General features: G+C 44.2%; 1 protein-coding gene across 1 annotated transcript in view; it reads right to left on the bottom strand.

Annotated features, from left to right (window-relative positions):
• The window catches only part of PRSS12 (serine protease 12), a 474,415-nt gene that overhangs the window by 169,651 nt on the left and 290,478 nt on the right, over positions 1–14,286 (bottom strand). The window contains exon 8 of the mRNA XM_085634365.1: positions 13,877–14,018. Coding sequence (XP_085490491.1) covers positions 13,877–14,018 — 142 coding nt within the window. The remainder of the gene's footprint in view (positions 1–13,876; positions 14,019–14,286) is intronic.

The raw sequence follows: 14,286 nt of genomic DNA, 5'->3' as shown, positions 1-14,286 counted from the left end.
TAGGTGTTTTCACTGTATTCTAAGTGTCTTTTAACATAGCACTGGCTCTAGGACTGGTTAGTCAGACTCAGTTACCACCAGTATCCGTCTGAAAAAGTTGAGGGTACAGGATGATTTTGCAACAAGGCTTCTTTCTGCTCTTCTTTTTGTTCTTTCTGCACGTTATCCTTCTTCCTGCACTTATCTTCGTATTTGAGGACTTCTGTTGCTTCTTTCTGCACTTCTTTTGTTTCTTTCTGTGCATTGTTTCTTCTTTCTTCACATGTCCTATCTCTGTAGGCATAGTTAGAAATTAGCATTTAAAAAACCTTTGAAATTCACAGACAAAACCATAGGTTTCAGGCACGTTATAGTTAGGAATTAGCATTTAAAAAACCTCAGAGATTCACTGAAAAATCCATAGGTTTCAGGGGTGTTATAGTTAGCTGGACTTTTCACTTGTACAAAACCATTGAAATTCCCCCGTTATAGTTAGTTCAGCTAACTATAACTCGTGCGCCCGCAATGCACTGCTGATGACATCACATATTACATCACTCATGACATGGTCAGTGACATCACTCATAGGAAACTTTGTACACGGCTACAGCCCGAACTGCTGAACGGAATTACACCAAATCTTGCAAAAAGGTAGCCCTTGGTTCAGAAAGAGTCCTTTTTGTTAAATGGTGTGAATCCGTTCAGTAGTTCCTGAGAAATTTAAAAAATAGAGGTCGGAAAATCAATTTCCCATAGGAAACTTTAGCCAAGGCTACAGCCCAAACTGCTGAACGGAATTACACCAAATTTGGCAAAAAGGTAGTGCTTGGTTAAGACAGCGTCCCTTAAATGGTGTAAATCCGTTCAGTAGTTGCTGAGAAATTAAAAAAATTAAAGTTTCGATATTTAGGGCAGCAGTGGATTCGCGAACCCTTCAGACCACGAGCTTCACTGTGATTGGCTGCCAATACTCCAAACCAGGAAGTGTTGGCAGCCATCTTGTGACTCGGTAGACCCGAGTCACAAGAAAATGGTAAAACAAAGGTGAAAAAAAAGAAAAGGGGGCAGGGTAGAAACACCCTGACCCCACCTGCCTGCTCAGCGGGTCCCACAAGGACCCCCAGGGCCCAAAATAGCATTTTTCCCCCCCAAAAAATGGCGAAATCGCTGGGGTCCCGAATCGCGCCAACATTTTTTAAAAAAATGAAGCGTGGTCTCCCGCGCCCCATTTAATGGAGGCCCCCGGGTGGGCCAGGTCCCAGGGGCATTGCCAAAATATATATGCGGGGCCTGCGGAAGCACCCACAGCCCCGGGGACCGCCACCCCGCAGGGCTTGCTTTAAATAATGTGTGGGAGGGCACTCTGCCCTCCCGCAGCCCTGAGGACCGCCACCCCCGGGGCTTGCTTTAAATAATGTGCGGGAGGGCACTTGGCCCTCCCGCAGCCCCGGGGACCACCACCCCCTGGGGCTTCGTTTTTAATGTGTGGGTGGGCCTCCAAGCTCCCCCCAAGTCCCGGGGACCGCCACCCCCGGGGATTTAAAAAAAAAAAACTCTGTTGGGGGCTCGAGCCCCCCCACACGCCCCGGGGACCGCCACCTCCCCGGGGCACTGATACTGCAAATGCAGGGGTCCGTTACGGACCCCCGAGCCCCGGGGACCACCACCTCCCCGGGGCTTCAATCACATTGGGAGGGGGCTGCACAGCCCCCCCTGGAGCCCACCATGGCCCTGGGGACCGCCACCCCTCAGGGCCGGCTCCTGCAGTGTCCCGGGGTGCCCACCCCCAGGACACTGCTGTTTGCTATGGCAGGACGGGATGGGGGGATGGGGTTCTTGTGGCCTCTTAAGGCTCGGGGAGAGGGGCCATGTGCCTCCCTCCCCTTTTGAATAAATCTGGCCCCAGGGGAGGGGGTACCCGGGGTCCATCTCTGGCTTGGGGAGTGTGGCAACAGGCCTCCCTCCCCCAAAGAATATAAATATTCAAACGCAGATGGACCGCCCACGGGATTGTGACCAAATTAATTTAGCCTCAGTGGGATCTCTCTGGGACCCTCCCACCCACTCAGGACCTGGGGGGGTCATCCCTACCCTGTCTCCATATACGATATTTTTCCTTAGCCTCAGGGCAGAGGACTAAGTCCTTGAGTACTCTAATGGCTGTATGCACCATTTTCCTCATATTGCTGGCTACCAGAGCCTTGTTGCTGTGGGAGCAAGATAGCTCAAGGGTAAAACTGCCCCCAGGCCAATAATAAGGCTCTATTTATTATAACTGGGTTTGAGGGACTCTCGCAAGAGCCCTTCAAACCCACCCATACAGATATAAGAAAATCGTTGGAGCTTAATATTTCCCAAACTATTGAACAGATTTTCACCCAATCACAAAAAGCACACTTTCTGCACCAAGATCTAACTTCATTCCAAATTTGCTGTCATTCCGTTTGCAGTAGCGCTGTTCATCAAATTCTATGGAAAAGGCTTGGGGATTTTGCGTATTCGCATCCCCTTTTTTCTTGGCCCATGCCTGATGGATCACCCAAAAACTTTCCATGCGCAAACTAAAGAAAATGTAGCACTTTTTTGGAATGTTTTGTGAAGATTTGTCAAATGGTTGCAGAGTTATTAACCAAACAGAAAAGCATTCAGTATGGAAACGCTGACCTGACTACAATAATGTGCAAAAAAAGAAGCAGAGAACTGTGTGTAGCTTCCAAGTTTAGGTGGAGAGCTTCTCTTGTGTAGAGCACCTTACCACAGAAGTGACCCTCTGAATCTGCTCACCTCAAATGTCTGATATATATATATATTTTCCCTTTGGTGTCTTTATCTGTGGTATATGCACTTTTTTATGTTACATATTCATGGGGAGATCCCGAGAACTAAAACAATAAATAAGATCCTCTTTTTGATTTACATGGACTGGAATTTGCCTCTGATATACTGATATCTTCGGTCTGAACATTGGTTTGTTATTGCTTGGGAACGATCTTTTGTCTTTGCATTTATCTTCTGTGTACCTTGTAATGGAGGATTATTGGGACATTGGTGGCTGTTTTCCCTTTCTGTTCCCTAGAGCATCCTGTTGTTTGTTCTATGTACCACAAAATTGATTTTACGCAACTATAACCTAGCCACGCATCGAAGTTCAATTATATATATATATATGGATTTATTGCACACTTTACACAACAAACGCGTTTCAGCATTGCGACTTTGTCAATGTCGACGGCTGCCACAAAAACAATTGTTTTGATGTCAATTGCATATTATTGACATAAAGGAGGGACTCCGTTACTGGACGTAATGCAAAGCGCCATCTTGTAACGTGCACAAACAACAATCCATTAGCATGTATTATACGTTTATGCATCTAGCATGCACAGGTCTGATAAGCAGGTCAATGTAACTTATATACAATATGATAGTTTCACACATTTGAAACTACAAGCTGGATCTCAGCTTGGCCCGTTGATTTTTCAATATATATTCACTGAAAAAGCCAAAGGTTACAGGGATGTTATAGTTGGGAATTAGCATTTAAAAAACCATAGAAATACACTGTAAAAATCCAAAGGCTACAGGGAAGTTATAGTTAGGCTCAGATTTCACTCATTCAAAACCAGTGAAATTCAGCAGTTATAGTTACCTGAGCTAACTATAACTCGTGCCCCAGCAATGCACTGCTTAGCACTTCACATATTCATCACTCATGACATGGTCAGTGACATCACTGGGGGCGATGTCATTTGAGACGTAATCAGTGATGTCATCAGTGATGCCACTGACCATGTCATGAGTGATATAATATGTGAGGTCATTAGCAGTGCATTGCGGGGCAGTGATGTCATTGACCATGTCATGAGTGATGTAATATGTGAGGTCATAAGCAGTGCATTACGGGGGCGCAAGTTATGATTAGCTCACTAACTATAACGGCTGAATTTCTCTGTTTTTTTAACAGTGACACCTGAGCATAACTATAACGTCTCTGTAACCTTTGGTTTTTTTCAGTGAATTTCTAAGGTTTTTTAAATGTTAATTCTTAACTATAATGTCCCTGTAACCTTTGTTTTTTCAGAAAATTTCTATGTTTTTTAACTAGTAGTAGCATTTTTAGAGTTGTGGAGAAAGGGGGTGGGGCCTCTGACCAGCTGTCAGGAATCCCACTGTGTAGGACTTACAGGAGGTACCAGGGGGGCTGCTTGTTCGCCAAGGTCCCTCAGCAGTAAAGTGGATCTTCATCCCCCAACCATGAGTTGCATTTGCAGAGTGGTGGAAAATGGTGGTGTGGCCTCCAAAGACCTCTTAGAAATCCCACTATGTGGGACTTACTGGAGGTAAGAGGAGAGGGGTAGGTTGCCCCCAAAGACCCTCAGCATTCAAGGGAACGTCATTCCCTAACCACCACTGCGCCAGGAGGTGCCTTTGCAGAGGCCCAGAGTACCCCATCATCCGGGGCAAGTCTTTTATAAAATGGGGATGGGGGCTGCGTGGCCCCCCTTCCTGGCTGATTACGGCCCCGGGTACCCCATCCCCCAGCTTTTAATTTTTGTCCTTTTTTAATGTAATAAAGGAAGGGGGGCTGCGTGCCCCCCCCCTTCCCTGGCTGCTTTTGGCTCTGGGGACCCCATCAATTGGGGTCCCTACCAGGGCACCCAGTTTTTCCAGTTGAGGTCTGCAGAGGGAGCCTGAAGGCACCTGTGGCCCATGCCGGCTCCAAGCCTCCTGCGGGAGCCGGCATTGCTTTTAGACAGAGGGAGCTGCTAACATGCAGCTCCCTCTGTTCAAAAGCAATTCTGCTTCGCTTCATGCAAGCAAAAGCATTTTAATGCTGTTGCTTCCATGAAGCAGAGCAGTGTTTGCTATGGCTTGGCATGAGCGGTACTCCCGCCAAGCCATAGCATGCTGCAATGTCCTGGGGGAGGGCGAGGATTCGTCCATCTACACCAAAGTTATTGGCAAATAAAAAAAAACGTTCTTCCTATGGAAACGATATCCTAACTATAACTACCTACTGGCAACTACCAGTAGAATATATATATATATATATATATATATATATATATATATATATATATATTCACTTAAAAAACCATAGGTTTCACACACGTTATAGTTAGGAATTAGCATTTAAAAAACTTTGCAAATTCACTTAAAAAAACATAGGTTTCACACATGTTATAGTTAGCTGGACATTTCCCTCGTAAAAAACCAATGAAATTCCCCCGTTATAGTTAGTGCAGGCAACTATAACTCACGCGACCGCAATCCTCTGCTGATGACGTCAGATATTACATCACTGTATTTAGACACCTATTTACCCATGTCTTCTTCCATTAATCTTTAGCTATACATATATTACAAATATTTATTTTTCAGAAAGACACATATGTAATCAGTGATGTAATATCTGACGTCATCAGCAGAGGATTGCGGTCGCGTGAGTTATAGTTGCCTGCACTAACTATAACGGGGGAATTTCATTGGTTTTTTACGAGGGAAATGTCCAGCTAACTATAACATGTGTGAAACCTATGTTTTTTTAAGTGAATTTGCAAGGTTTTTTAAATGCTAATTCCTAACTATAACGTGTGTGAAACCTGTGGTTTTTTAAGTGAATTTGTACAGTTTTTTAAATGCTAAGTTATGTATTTATTAATATTTTTTTTTTCAGGTTTTTCACCGTGCGCGCACCGAGCGCCCATGATGCGTTGTGCGTGCCGTGCGCGCATGGTGCGCGCACCCCGTGCTTTTTCGAAAAAAAAAAAATGTTTTTTTCACCCTTGGGGGTCCTTCAGTTACCCCCTGACAAAGGCTAGGGGGTCAGGAACTGTCCACCCTGCCCCCTTTTCACGTTCTCCACCTTTGTTTTTCACTGCCTCAGACTGCGAGAGACAAAATGGCGGCCGCCACTTCCTGATTTCGACCGATTCGAATGTTTACTGACATCTAACAACCAATCAGAATTGCGCTCGCGCACGTCACCGTGCGCGCACCGTGCGCGCACGGTGCGCACCTATAGATATGTATGTACTTTTAACTGCAATTTTCTCAGGAACTAATGAACAGATTGACTCCAGATATGCAAAAGGCACATTCCTGACCTGAGGACTACCTCTTTGCCAAATTTAAAGTAATTCTGTTCAGCCGTTTGGGCTGTACCTTGGACTAAACGTCCCTATGGAAAATTGCATGGGAAAAACGGGTTTTGGGACCCCCCTTTTTTCTGAGCCCCCGCTTGACGAATCCCCCCGAGACTTTTAGGGTAGGAGCGGAGCGGAGCGCCCCACCTATTTTGAAAATTTCGCGAGGATTCATCCATCGGCGCCAAAGTTATTCCAAATAGAATGTTGCGGATTTCCTATGGAAACACGGTCCTAACTATAACTATCTACTGGCGACCGCCAGTAGATAATATATATATATATAGATATGTATGTATGTATGTATGTATGTATGTATATATATATATATATATATGTATGTATGTATATATATATATATATATATATATATATATAAATATATATATATATATATATTATCTACTGGCGGTCGCCAGTAGATAGTTATAGTTAGGACCACGTTTCCATAGGAAATCCGCAACATTCTATTTAGAATAACTTTGGCGCCTGTTGACGAATCCTCGCAAATTTTTCAAAATAGGTGGGGCGCTACGCTCCGCTCCTACCCTGAAAGTCTCGGGGGGATTCGTCAAGCGGGGGCTGAGATAAAAGGGGGGTCCCAAAACGCGTTTTTCCCATGCATTTTTCCATAGGACCTTTAGACACAGCTACAGCCCGAACGGCTGAACAGAATTACTTGAAATTTGGCAGAGTGGTAGTCCTCAGGTCAAGGAAGTGCCTTTTGTAGGTTTGGTGTAAATCTGTTCAGTAGATTCTGAGAAAATAGCCTTTAAATCAATATATATATCTGAGCCAGCTTACGGTGCGCTTACGGTGACGTGTGCGAGCGCGATTCTGATTGGCCCTTAGATCTTAGTAAACATTCGAATCGGTCGAAACCAGGAAGCGGCGGCCGCCATTTTCTCTCTCGCACTCTGACAGGGGGTTCAAAAACAGAGTCCAAAAACATGTAAAGGGGCTGTTTAAACAGCTCCCAAGCACCTAGCCATGTCGAGAGAGTCCCCAACGATCCCCCAAGTGAAAAAAGGCAATTTAAATTTTTTCGAAAATTTCGCCGATTACGCTTACCGTACGCGTACGGTAAGAAATTTAAAAAAAAAAAATATATGCACATTCTCCCCACCCCGTGTGCAAAAGGTGACCGAAGGCCACCTTTTGTGCTTAGCTTCTTAAAGTTGAACCTAACATATATTTTACCTATCACAGCGATGCTCATCATATGTCCTCCATGTGCGCACGGTGCGCGAAGCGCATCGTGCGTTCATGGCCCATGTAGCGTAACGTGGGCACGCGGTGCGCGAAGCGCACCGCGTGCTCACTGTGCGCGCACAGTGCGCGAAGCGCACCGTGCGCGCATGGAACGAACTGCGTTAAGTGGGCGCGCACGCCACAAATGGCGTAAAGTAACTTAGCATTTAAAAAAACGTACAAATTCACTGAAAAAACCATAGGTTTCACACACGTTATAGTTAGGAATTAGCATTTAAAAAACCTTGCAAATTCACTGAAAAAACCATAGGTTTCACACATGTTATAGTTAGCTGGACATTTTACTGATAAAAAACCAATGAAATTCCCCCGTTATAGTTACTGTAGGCAACTATAACTCACGCGACCGTAATCCTCTGCTGATGACATATGTGTCTTTATGAAAAAAAAATATTTGTAATATATGTATAGCTAAAATTTAATGGAAGAAGACATGGGCAAATAAGTGTCTAAATACAGTATTAGCATCAGCAGAGGATTACCTATGGTTTTTTCAGTGAATATATATATATATATATATATATATATATATATTATCTACTGGCGGTCACCAGTAGATAGTTATAGTTAGGATCGTGTTTCCATAGGAAATCTCAAAATTCTATTTTGAATAACTTTGGCGCCGGTTGACGAATCCTCGCGAAATTTTCAAAACAAATGGGGAGCTCCGTTCAGCTCCTACCCTGAAAGTCTCGGGGTGATTCGTCAAGCGGGGGCCGAGAAAAAAGGGGGGGCCCAAAACACGTTTTCCCCATGCATTTTTCCATAGGACCTTTAGTCGAAGGTACAGCCCGAATGGATGAACAGAATTACTTGAAATTTGGCAGAGAGGTAGTCCTAAGGTCAGGGAAGTGCCTTTTGCAGGTCTGGTGTAAATCTGTTCAGTATTTCCTGAGAAAATAGCATTTAAAACCATATAAATATCTATACGCGCGCACCGTGCGCGCACCGTGCGCGCACGTTTACGTGCGCGAGCGCAATTCTGATTGGTTGTTAGATGTCAGTAAACATTCGAATCGGTCGAAATCAGGAAGTGTCGGCCGCCATTTTGTCTCTCGCAGTCTGAGGCAGTGAAAAACAAAGGTGGAGAACATGAAAAGGGGGCAGGGTGGACAGTTCCTGACCCCCTAGCCTTTGTCAGGGGGTCACTGAAGGACCCCCCAGGGTGAAAAAAACTTTTTTTAAGTTTTTCGAAAAAGCGCGAGGTGCGCGCACCGTACGCGCACGGTATGCACAACGCATCGTGGGTGTTCGGTGCACGAAGCGCACCGAACGCCCACAGCGTGCGCATGGTGCGCGAAGCGCACGGTGCGCGCACGGTGCCCACACGGTGAAAAACCTGAAAAAAAAAATATTAATAAATACATAACTTAGCATTTAAAAAACCGTACAAATTCACTTAAAAAACCATAGGTTTCACACACGTTATAGTTAGGAATTAGCATTTAAAAAACCTTGCAAATTCACTTAAAAAACCATAGGTTTCACACATGTTATAGAGTGAGGCAGGAAACAGGGGGGATTTTACTCCAAGTTCCATGGGATCAGTACTCCACCAAGCACTAAGGCAAAGTTTCACACTGAGTGATCATTGGTTTGCCAGATCGAAATCATGTAGGAAGCAGTTAAGTTAGCATTTCACATCAACTTGTGCAATCTGTCTGTGCTTGACTACATTACTGCTGCAGCCCCAGAGCCGGGGGATCAGCAAGCCACCAAGTAAGAAGGCACAGTTCTATTTTCTGTGCCACATCTAAGTTACAGTCTGAAGCCCTACATAGGTGTAAGAGACCTCTATGGGTCATATCGGTAGGATTTGATTCAATGGGAGAATAGCTGTACATTGGCAGTTCCCTTGATCCGTCAGACCTTCAGTTTCACCACTCCATTAAGAGGTGGGGAAGTGCTAACTTTGACCTGGTTACCCATGCGTCATAGGGCCACCAGGATATAGTGATGCTCACACCAACCTATTTAATTTTTAAACCTCCATGCCTGGGACTTCCTTGCAAAGCATGGTGGTCCCAGGCAGAGCAATCAATTCATGTCCCTATTACTGAGGGGAACACCTCCCTGTGCTGGACTGCTGTAATGTTTTCAACAACATTCCCTTACTTGAAGGGTTTGTTCCTGGAAAACAAAATACCTTTCTTAGTGGATGCAAGAAACATGACATGGTTTGACAAAGTTCACAGTCTTCCCTGCAACCTGCACTGGTAGGTGGAGATCTATTCCTATGACATGCAGCCCTCTGCCAGGACAGAAGAAGCTATAGCCTCTGTTGACCTACTGGTCCCCAGGCCTTGATAGGGATTACAGAACCAAATGATGTAGAATCCCTCAGTTGTCAATACCACGTTTATAGTAAATACTTGAGCATGGCACCCAGACAACTGAGTGAGAGTCTTTATTTGGTAATGGTCTACATATGTTATAGCTGGGGCACATCCCTTAGTTTTTAAAAGAAAGAGCGGCGATGCCCAGAGCTGTGCTCAGAAGTCCACTGCCGGTGAAATTAAATATTGGGGATGCGAATAATAAGGCTGGTAGTAAATCCACCTCATGTTTCTCCAATCCACTTCCAGCCAATTGCCACCCCTTTATCTCACTTGTGAATGTCCCCGCTTTCCACCTTTGTGACGATTTTGCCGTCTTTCTCTTTCTCTGCCTTCCTGATCTGTGTGTTTTGCCCTGTCCTGCACCCGGAAAAATATCTGATGCAATGATAAATAAGTACCACCCCCCAAAAATAGATGCCGGTGGCCCCCACTGACAACCACCGGCTCAAATTAAGCGTTGCTGGGGCAGGCTCACGGAATCCGAACACACATGCATCCTGATTTGCACACCTGCATTCCAGCATGTCAGTCATTGTTCCTATACATCAGCACTAATCACATTACCAATTCCTCACAGCTCAAGGGGATGAGATGTAAGGTGGTTTTAGGGAAAGGAAAGGGAAAGCTTCAGGCTAAACACATTTATATGGCTCTGTGTGTAGCAGAAGTTGGCATCCATTCAAGTGATTACTGATGCACTGCATGAAATTTATGAATGCCCTCTAGACGACAAGATAAATATGAAAGATGCCATTGAAAATATCCTTCCCAATTCTAAAAAGCAGCCGGAACATTACAGAGACATCTACAGGGGCTTAGATTTTGAATACATTAAGCTTGTTCTTGATGTACTTTTTGCGTTGGCTCTCCATCTTTTAAAGCTGGCTGGAATCCCTACTACTGTCACAGACCAAGCCAAAAACGACTCTTTCATAAAAAATATATATATATGCGGTCGCTTTAGAATATTTCAAAAGTCCTCTGATCATATATGTCCCCACACACTAAGGCCTTCTTTCTCTTATGTCACCAAGGTCTCAACACTTGATTTTACACCAAGTCATAGACTCTGTGAGCAACACATGCCAGCGGGGATGGTTGGGCAAGTGGAGATAGGGGAGTAAGGGCTAAAGACACCTGAATGACCAGAGAGGTCATTTTTTTTATTTCTCCATTACCAATGTTTTTCAGCATCTGGTACTCAAGGCCAATAATGCATATACGTCCTACTTTGTTGGTTGCTGTTAACCATCTCAAGATCTTATTTAGAGCAGCCAAAGAAATTGTAATGTGTTCAGCCCTGTTGGAAGGCATGGAGAGGAAACAGAATTCCTCTCTCATTTGCTGGTGTCATGCATCGATCTTTGTGTTCGATACTACGGTCGTTGCTTGTACACATCTCACCTACCTGACTGACACACTGGTATAGTTTGGGATGAACAATGCACGTTTGAATTTCCCATTATAGTGGATCAAGCTCTTTGGGGATCACTAGGAAGAAAATATTCCTTGACCTTCTAAAGAGTAATGGCTTTCAGCAGACATAAAAGGGAAGCAAAAGGTTTCAGTTTAAGAGTGATCCTTAAATAAACCTTAACATTTTTTACGTTTTTGGCAAATGTCTTGACATCTTACTTCTCTGGAAAGTCAAGTATTGTGATCTAGTGTTTCACGTCGTTCTTCTCAAGCTCAGCTTCTCACTGCGCATTCATTTCCGGTCTATAGAACGCTTCTGGGAAGCTATACAGATGGTAGTCACCTGTTGTCTGGTTCTGGCAACGGACAATGAATTTAACCTCCGAAACAAAGAAGCACCTCCCGCCCATTTAAGAAACCATTCCTCGCCAGTATGTATCGAGATCAACAGAAAGAAGTTCCTTTCCAAAAGTAGGAAACAGAGAGCGGCAGAGTGAGACAGTAATCAGTAAGAAGTGCTCATGGTACAATGTGAGTCTCTCTTATGCTGGAGTTCCCAAGTGAACTGCCTCATCCAGAATGCAATGCTGCTGATGAGCTGTGTCCCCATGAGCTACTTCTGGGATTAGACCACTACCCGATGCTAATAAATCTTCAATCCTCTTGAGACCCGGACTGCATATGGATGAGTTTATCACCTTTGGAGTGCTTCTCTTTGAAAAACTTACAGGTTCCTCAATAGGCTCGCTTTCAGCTTTATCTATGACTGTGTAAGAAATCGGTCAAGCCTGGTCATGGTGACTCCAGAGGCTGAAAAGAAGAAAACACTGGCTCAAGCATTCTCCTTCTCATACCCCAAATATTGCTTTGGAAATCTATCCTGGAAGACATTAGGAAAGCTGAAGTCTGCCTGAGTTATGCAATTCATTGAGAGCTTAGATTTCATCTTGTACTTTCAGTGCTAAGTCATAGTCTCTCCTTTTTTTATGTAATTGCACATACCTTAAGGTAGATCTAATCTAGCGGTTATGGCATATCCTGATGATATTTATCAACACCCATATGGTGAAGTCTGTGCTATTTAAATACCCAAAGTAAATAAAAACGAAAGACCTGACTTAAAGTGGTTCGAGTTTGCACATACACTGGCCAATCTTTCTACTGGAATAGCAGGCCATTCGGCTCAGGAATCGTGTACTTTTATAATGCAGGGCTGCGCATACAAGAAAGGGAATTGAGGTACATGGATTCATGGCAGCATGTGTTTTTAGAGTGCCTTGGGCCAATCTGCATCTCCAGCTCCTGATTTCCTATCTTCTTGCTATCTGGTTGGACAGAGTTTCAAGAGCTTGAATCCAGTACTTCAGGAGATATGGTAAGAGCTGAAGTTGCAGCTTGACCTACAAATTCTGATGAGGGGCTGTCCCTTGAGACAACCTATCCTCATTACAGTAATGACAGATCACAGTAGACTAGGGTACTAGGTTATGCTGAGACTTTAAGCTTCCAGAAAGTGCAGGACCTGTACTGTCAGGGGAAAAGGAGAAGGTATTCTAATGGAAGAGAAATGGGTAACAGTTTGCATGGTTTTCTAGATCTTCTTGTCACCCTGACAAAGTAGGCAGCCATTTGGACAATTTGGTTGGGCAGGGTTACTTCATCACAGGGCACAACAGAAGCAAGGGCCTTGATGGATTTTAGCTTCCATTTGGAGAACTGGGCCAAATAGAACATTCCGCCTGTGTGCGGTCCATAGTCACAAGATGGACAATGTTCTGATAATAAGGCTAGCATCCCTAAAGCTGTCAGCACCTTGATTTGACCATTGTAAGCATATTTACAGATATACAAGAAGTATTCCTCTTCTGGTTCTGCAAATGTTAACAGTATCATATGCATAGGGTACAGATGCTCTCACTGCCAATAGTGCAGGACCTCTTTTACACATTGCTGCTACCACTTAACTTCTCCGGGTATTGGTCAAGACCAAGAAGAATCAAGCAGAAGGTAACAAGAGCTATCCTCCCCAATTGTGACGTCTTTGTTGGTTTAGAGATTGGTCATATTGTTCCAGTTTAGGCAAGAGTTGAAGACTCACCTCTTTAAAGAACACTACATCACAACGCATTAAGCCTCCACAACTCATCTTCCTTTCCTGTTCCTCTTTGTCTTTAAGCCTGCCTTTGATAATGTACAGAGCTCCCTTGCCTCTCGGCTTGCTTTGCGCTATAGAAATTCCATATACATACATACATACCATATTCAATATGTCACTAGTGTGCATCTGCACTTGTAAAGGAAGGTATTTTCCCATTTGAAGTGAACAATAGGCGCAGAGAGGCTTTTTTTTTACATCAAGCCAGTGTCTACATTGAGTTTCATATCTGAGAACATTCCATACACACAGCTGCAGTGTGCTGCAGCCTCTCACAGCATGACTTCTGCAGGCAGTCTTAGATGAAAAACATGTTTCTCAGGCCTCAAGAGTGTTTTAGTAGAAAAACTCCAGGGTGATAAACTGCTCTATTTTCAATTATCCTGCAATGTGTGCGAACACATTCCTTGGTCAACAGTTTTTTCTGGCACAGCCCTATGTGACTACATAACAATGAAACACGTTGTTGCATGTGACAGTGAAGCACTGCATAGTCCTACATTTTTCTCTCAAAAGAAACAGGTTGACAAAACCATCACACAGGACTGTCTCTTTGGGATGCATCTTACTTGTATCCAAGCTGTCTGCAGACCACTGCTGCATCCTTATCGGTCCATCCGTCATCGCATATGGTCCCCCACTGGCCACCGATGTAAATCTCCACTCGGCCCTCTTTCTTGGTTTCTCCATCCATCAGCCTTATGGGGGGACCTGGGAATAAATCACAGCAGTCAGCATCAGACAAATGAAATGAAGAGCTGTCGGCATGACAAAACGTTGTTTTATGATGTCCAAGGGGAAAACCTAGTGAAGCAACGTGGCAGCAAGACAAGAATTCGGCGTGAGGACGTTCAGAGTGCTAAAAGATCCTCGAGTTTTGGGAGATTTTCAGTTCTTCATAGCAATGGGAATATAAATAAGTAATCAAAACTTTTCTTTTTTAAACTGATCACCCCTTCCTTCCCACTTTGTGTTCTTC

The sequence above is a fragment of the Triturus cristatus genome, chromosome 2_1, assembly GCF_964204655.1.
Source record: "Triturus cristatus chromosome 2_1, aTriCri1.1, whole genome shotgun sequence".
NCBI classification, from domain to species: domain Eukaryota; kingdom Metazoa; phylum Chordata; class Amphibia; order Caudata; family Salamandridae; genus Triturus; species Triturus cristatus.
The sequence above is the reverse complement of the archived record's forward strand: the minus strand, read 5'-3'. Positions and strand labels throughout refer to the sequence as shown.